This window comes from Gambusia affinis, linkage group LG20, assembly GCF_019740435.1.
Source record: "Gambusia affinis linkage group LG20, SWU_Gaff_1.0, whole genome shotgun sequence".
Lineage (NCBI taxonomy): Eukaryota > Metazoa > Chordata > Actinopteri > Cyprinodontiformes > Poeciliidae > Gambusia > Gambusia affinis.
This window is the reverse complement of record NC_057887.1, coordinates 13182867-13190311: the sequence shown is the minus strand read 5'-3', so window position 1 is coordinate 13190311 and position 7445 is coordinate 13182867. Positions and strand designations below refer to the sequence as shown.

At 37.9% G+C, this 7445-nt stretch overlaps 1 protein-coding gene across 1 annotated transcript in view; it reads left to right on the top strand.

Annotated features, from left to right (window-relative positions):
• Positions 1-361: 361 nt before the first annotated feature.
• LOC122822861 (corticotropin-releasing factor receptor 1) overlaps positions 362-7445 on the top strand; it is an 83939-nt gene continuing 76855 nt past the window's right edge. The window contains exon 1 of the mRNA XM_044101861.1: positions 362-1085. Coding sequence (XP_043957796.1) covers positions 1056-1085 — 30 coding nt within the window. The 5' untranslated portion in view covers positions 362-1055. The remainder of the gene's footprint in view (positions 1086-7445) is intronic.

Below are 7445 nucleotides of genomic sequence, written 5' to 3'. Positions count from 1 at the left end.
TTAGTTCTTTATTATTTTTTTTTAATGTAATGACCCTTGAATTACAGTAAATTTTACATAAACACGAATCATAGAAACCTAGCTGAGAAAAATACATTAATTTGATCTGCTTTCTATCTACACCGAACAGAGCAGATTTTACATTTATTTTGGGAAAGATGTTGGACTTCATTTGTAAAGATCCCTGGGGATGGTTCTTAAATGTAATGAAACCACCATCTGTTCGTCTGACCTCACAGCCAAATCTGTCATCTGGGCCGTGTTCAGATAAACTGTGCGAAACAAGTTCCATTTTTCTCTTATAACCGGATGCTTATAGCAGGTGCGTCACTTTCCTTCAATTAAACTGGGTCTCATTTCTTCTCCAGAATCCGTCCAGACGCTTTCAGTTTTTATTCCTCGCATCGGCGTCGGGGTTGCAGATGGATTGAAGATTAAGAGCAGCGGAGGAATCCAGCGTTTCCTCTCCGGATAGAGACACTCCACACAAAGTGACACAACGTGGGCGGCGCGTCGAAGACCCGATCTGCAGGCACGGCGCAGCGGCTCCACGCAGGAGTCAGGAGCTGGGTGTGAAGCTGAGTAGACGTAACGACGTGGTCCTTTCAATATGTTGACCTGCGGAACAAAACACGCGTGAAGCCTTAGAGTGGAGCTCGGGCTTAGGCTAAACTGGCTTCTGGAGCGCGTCTGACCAAATTGGACCTTACTTCATTAGGAAAGAGAACGATGCTGTTTTATCCATTTTTTAATTTGAGCGACTGAACTGTTCCACCTGACGTGCCGCAGATGATAAATTGGATGTAACCTCTGGCGAAAACATTTTGGAAACGTGATTTGCGTCTCTCTGCCTGCGCGTATTTTCTGGAGACATTTCCAGCGACGCGTATTTGGCACAGCAATAAATCAAAGAAATGTGCTGCTGAGAATTTCTTTTGCCAAACTGAACTCAAAGGAGAGTGATCAAGAGCCAAGAGCTGGGGAAAGAGATTTTCTTAATGAAGTGACGAGAAGACATTTATGGACACATGAGAATTACGTGAAAAGGTCTGGAGATGCGGCGCAAATGCTTTTATCTGCTCCAGGTAAGTTTTGTATATTTAAAATGTGCGCTTCCACTTCATTTTCCTGCTTTGGATGTTTAATTAAAACTCGCCCCGTCTGTTGTTCTGATTAACAGCTGCTGAGTTAAATCATGATGCAAAAGAGATTGAAAGCTTCCACCAACATGACAAGGAAATGTCACCATAATGTCTAGGAAAATTCGCACAGTTCTCTCAGATGAGGGTTCAAACCCGGACATTGAATTTTATTTGTCCTGAACGAGGCACTGTTTCCATTAAAGTGCTGATACAAGAGTTTACCTGTAATCACTGACACTTGAACTTGAATCCTTGGATCATAAGTCATCCCAAGCGGCGTGATTGTTTATCTGTAACAGGAACTCAGAAGCTGATGCTGACAAATCCGAAATTTGGCACCGGTTTGTTTAAACGAGCGACTGCACTCTTTCGTGTGTCATTCAGATCTCTCACCTCTCTGATAGTGCGCCCTTGACTTATGTCAATATCGCAGCATGTTTTTGCTCTTAATCGGAGCCTGCAGAGGTAATCATGAGGACTTGTGATGTGTTGACCTCATATAAGAGACACACTGATGATGTTCGGGACGCCTGAGGTGTTCGGGCTGGTTTTAGGAGGATGTGGACCCCTGGGCTAGCCTTGGTTTTGGTGCTCTACCCACACAAGTTAAGCTTTGCAGAAGGATACATTGAATAAAAGTCTGTTTATTTTGTAATTCAGTAAAAAAAAAAAAAGAAAAAAGTGAGATTCAGGAGTCATAGATTCATTACTTGCAGTGAAATATTTGAAGCTTTTGTATCTGCAATTTTAATAACCATGGCTTGCAGCTGTTCAGAAAACAAAACTGTAGTGTATCAGACATTCACAGTATTACATGAAACTAATTTTGAAACTGTTAAAATTGTTAACAGTTCTTGAATCTTACATTATGGCCAAAACTTTTATGGAGACCGTCAATGCCCTCAGACAGGAGAGGAGGTTAAATCATCAAAAGGTCACTGCAGAAGAAACTGGTTGTTTCAAAAAATGCTGTATCCAAGTAAATTAATGGAAAGTTGAGTGTAAGGAAAGAAGATGTGGTAGAAAAACACACATCAGGGGCTATCCCAGCCTTGAGAGGATTGTGAAGCAAATATGTGAAATATTGGTGAAGTCAGTGCTTCAGGAGTCGCATATTGATCTTTTTAGTACAGGAGATAAAAGTGTCATATTTGTTATGTTAAGCCCTTCTTAAACTAAACACAACACATTTTGCATTTCCTTTAGAAATTAAAGTCCTAGAGTCTAGAGGAATATTTGAAGAGGGACAGAATGCTTTTTTTTATAAAGCTTTTTTATAAAGCTTTATAAAGGGAGCTGTGTTGCCTGGTACTGTTAATGCACTGTTATATCAAACCCTAAATCAGTGCAGTTGTTTACCAAGAAAGTTTAGAGCACTTATTTCTGCATGAAATGGATTTCATTTTCCAGTATGACTAACAAAGCCACCAATACCTTCTTTAACGGTCATGGTACTAGTGTGCTTGACTGGCATGTGTTGCATAGCAGAAAGTAAACCCCACAGAAAATCCAGAGTGTTGTCAAGAAGAAGATCATAGACTCCAGAGCTGACACTGGAGACGAGTTGAAGGCCGTTCCCAAAGAGGCCTGAGTTTCCTCATTATTACTCAGTAGGGCCACAGTCTGATTGTCTCCGTGCCATGCTGCATTGATGCATTAATCCATGAAAAGTGAGGGCCAACCAAGTATTGGCTGCAAGAACTGTTCAGTTGGATGACATTAATTTGGCTTTTATGGTTTCTAAATGTACAGTTGAAACCAGATATCTTCATGGAACATAATAAACCTCCCTTTTTCGTAATGCCTGGCATTAAATCAAACAAATATTTCCTGTTGATAAAACAACCTATATTTTCTAAAAGGCTGAATAATGAGAGAGGGAGATAAAAAAAAAATTTCTAAACACAAAATGTTTTCTTTTTTTTTATTTGATTTTTTTTTTTGATAGATTTGTCATGTAAACCGTATGACTTGGGTCAAAGGTTTTGAGAGTTCTTTCCATAAGCTTCTCACAAAAGTTTGCTGAGACTTTGACCGCTTCTCCAGAAAAAATTGCACGTGGGCTGCTGTCACCTCACACTTGACCATGCATTTGTGTATTTAAGCCGCTTGATCATTAATTGGTAGCAGACTTCGGATCTTTGTGCATTTAAAAGTTCCATTTGTATCCAAACCCTCCTGGCTGATGGTTTGAGATGTTTCTCTAGTAAAATCCTCCAGTCCCTCCTGCACCAAAACGTTCACATAACCTAATCTTCTCACCCAGCTGGGAAACTTCCAACTCTCCTGCAAACACAACTACAATCATTATGGCCAAACACTTCAATTTTTGTTTCATCAGACCACCGGACATTTCTCCAAAAATCAGGTCTTTGTTGCTGAGGACATTTGCAACCTGCAATCTGGATTTTTGTCTTACTCTTTGAGTAATGGTTTTTTGTGACTTTCCAGGACTTTTTTCATTGTGGACAATGACATTATCTTTTCAACTTCAGTCCCTAGATCTCTACATCTGGATTTCTAGATGTCTTGCATTTCACAACAAAACATGGTTTCTGGAGGAGGCAGAACCCATCTCTGTACTGCAGGGTAGCTTTGTTGCACAAGTCAACAGCATGGGAATGTCTATCACTTCCTTAAAATTGGTGCCTCCAATTACTTCAATTGTCATTACCTACCCTATATGAAGCTTTCAAAAGGCATGTTAGTTATTTGTTGTGCAAAGTCATTGCCACATTAGTAATTTTAAACTTCCGACTTAGAAGAAAATAAATAAAAATAAATCTAACATTTTATATTTCAGTCTAGCATTTTACAATTAGAACAATAGAATCATTTTGGTAATGCTAATTCATTTAAAACAGAAAATACAGTAAAAGATTAGGTTTGAGCTGCATAACTTACTTTTTACAAATTCTATAAAAGCAATTCCTCCTACTCCTTCGGCATCTGAGCTACTGCCCAGGTAAACCTGGCAAAAACTCTGATCCAGCTGGGGTGAATGTCTTCATGCACCTCCTCCTAATTGTGAGAGAGGAGAAGCTGCACTAAGAATAGTCAAGAATCTTCTGCACAATCCCTCCCCTGCTTTCTATTTGTGTCCCCTCTGTTATGATTTAAGACCCCTCTCTCACAGACAGACACACATATCACATGTCCGTAAAGGTCAGAAAGCAGCTAATCGCTTTAAATGAAGATGCGACACTCTCAGTGCGATTAAGAGATTCTGTGACAAACAGTCACTAAGCATCCATACTTTTAGAGAAGCTTGCAAATATAGTCAAAACAATCTACAGAAAGGCTTAATAGACATTTTTATTGCATTTTGTTACAATTACACATAAAGCCTACACTAATAACACTTTAAAATTCTGAATTACTTTTCAGAGAAATCTTCATGATGTCCTTCTGTACAAGACAGGATATGATATGTCATGAGAGTTGCCACACCTATTGGTCTTCTTTGTACAGAAAGAAAAACAATCCATTTGAGTTTGATAATTTGAGACAAGTCACCTTGTAACCAGGGGCACTTGTATTGAGAACATTATGTTGACGTCACGCTGCATTGAATCTCGAGCAACTTGGGGTTATTGTTGTGTTTACATGGCTTGTTGTGAGGATCTGAAGCCTGCATATATTAGACAGGTTGCAGCAAGGTGCAGAGAGTGGGTCTCTCCATGTGAAGGGAAGTCTTTATATGAGCAAAAGTAGTGTGCCACAATCAATCAAAAACTCTACTTCATATTTTTGTTGGTGTAAAGTACCTTAAAAGATGCAGCATCTTCATGCTTTTGCTTTTGGGTGCAGAATCGGAGTAAAAACCTACAAACTCTAACTAAAATATATCCCATAGTGATATGTGTATAAAAAAAATTGTTCATTAGAGTATCATAATCTCATAGTGAGAAATGCGTATTGATTCAAAGTTTAATTTGAGAACATTTATTCAATGTGGAACGGAATCCAAGTTTGAGTAAAAATGTCAGCAAACAAGGCTGGATGAGGACTGTAGTTTATCTTGCCACAACACATAGTGAGTAGGAAGGGAAAAAAAAATATATATATATTATATATATATATACATATATATATATATATATATATATATATATGTATATATATATATAACTCCAAGGTTGCCTAAGAGAAAATAGCAGCATTGTTTTTTTCATTTTCAGTCATATCCTAGTCTGTGCAGGTGAGGCCCATTGAGATATGAGGTTTCATTTTCAAGACAGAACTGATGAAATCATTCCACAATATAAAGTACCATTTGTTGCAAATAAGCTTCATTCAAATGTTCCGCTCCTTAATACGTCAAATTCAGCAATTAAGCTGGGTAGATGAAGTCATTATCAAATTAAATTATTAAAAGTAATGTCATTTAAAACCTTGTGCTTTGCTGTTTAGCGTTAGGGAGCTTGAGCTACTGCAGGAAGATGAATTTATATTCAGGCTTTCGGCAAGTCTTTACCATGCTGAAAATCTTAGAAAGCACTGTGACATGAAAACATGAAACAGGTGATTGATGTGCATACCAGAAAAACAGTTTAGAGTTTATCCCTTTTTTTCTGAGCAAGACTAAACAGAGACAGTATAACTTGCAGTTTGGAAATGATTGGTACAAAAAAAAGATTACACAATAGACATTGTTCATCTTTTGTCTTGAGTACAAATCCGACCATACACAATGCAATAGTCGGGAGAAAACAAAAATGGGTGGTAAAAACCAACAGTAATTCTGTTTACAATGCAAATGCACTGCTGAGTACAAAGTGAGTGAACATTATAAATGATTGGTATTGGGAGGGGGGGGGGGAAGTAAGAGAAAGTTTCAAAGCCAAGTCGGGGATGTCCTACTCCATTCCTCAAGAGCTGCTAATTCTCCAGCACAGCTATTTCAAGCAAACAAATTACCTCCTTAGCATGTATTAAGTTCTACCCAGGGTCATGGCAGAGACCCATCATGTAATTCAAGTGTGTTGAAGCAGGGAAGCAACTTCAACATGCTTGACAACGCCCCTAGAGGACACCACTCTGGAGGACACTACTGGTTTAAGTATTTTTGAAGCCACAAATATAATCAGTCACATCTCCCCAGACTAATATTTACAGTCCAGTTTATGACACTACAAAAAGGATTATTAACCTGCATTTTTTTTCCATTTGCATCCCAAACCACCAGTTTAAAATAAGCTAATTTTTTCAAGATCCGCTCTGAATGGCAATCAACAGGTTAAAACCTGAAAACGTTTTTTCCACTATTATTCAAATTGTTACAACCTAACAAACAACCAGGCCTCTGTAAAACCTTTTTAAGGGTTTAAACCACACAACGTACAATGTACCTTGTTTTGGATTGAATAAATATCAGATTATGGCAAGAAACATATGATTTGATGCAGTTATGAGGAAAATCTTGAAATCCCTTCATCTACTGTTTTAAAACTGCAAAACTAATGTTTTCTGAATCTGCAAGGGCAATCTTCTTTTATGAATATTTATGTTTAATTGTCAAAATAACCCAAAGTGAAAACATCTGTGCTATACTACTCAGAAACAGAACCGAAAATGTCTAAAATCTGAATCTGAAGGTCAGACTGGACATTGTTCCTGCCTGTGAAAGCCTGATGGGTGCATTGTACTCTGATGTTGCTTTGTAACTTAGCAACTTTGTCCAGTAAGCTTTCAAATCCCTCTGGTGACACGTTAAGTGACTGTCAAATCTATCAACTTTTTTTGGTGGTTTTGAGACTTTTTGAGACCCCTGAAAGCACACATTTTCAAAGTGCTCTGTAGCGCAGCAGTCACTCCCGATCGGAGCCAGAGCTGCTCACTCTGTCCCGACTGCTAATGGACATAAATGTTCTTTACCTGACATAAATCACTGCACAAAAATACAATTCTGTATCTCTGCTGATGTTTTTGTTCCATTTAGACTGTCGCTGAAAATACAAACAAGCTATTATTTCTAATGTTCGACTCTCTGTACCTTCCTAAGCGTGGTAGAAACTAAACCAAGCTTAAAAAACTTGAATGCTAAAGATCTAAACAGGAAAGCTAAAAATGAATACTTATTCAAAGACAATAAAAGTTCCTTTTAAGTTCTTGGTATATTTAGGGAGTTTTTATTCATTACAAAATGTCTAAAAAATGTTTTTATTCATATGACAGCAAAAAAAAAAAAGCAACAAATACTTCTCTCTTAAATAGCATTACTAAATGTTCCACGTTATCTGGATTTACTGTGTTACCTCTTCATGGTTTGACTCATTAAAATTCTGTGAGATAGTTTAACAT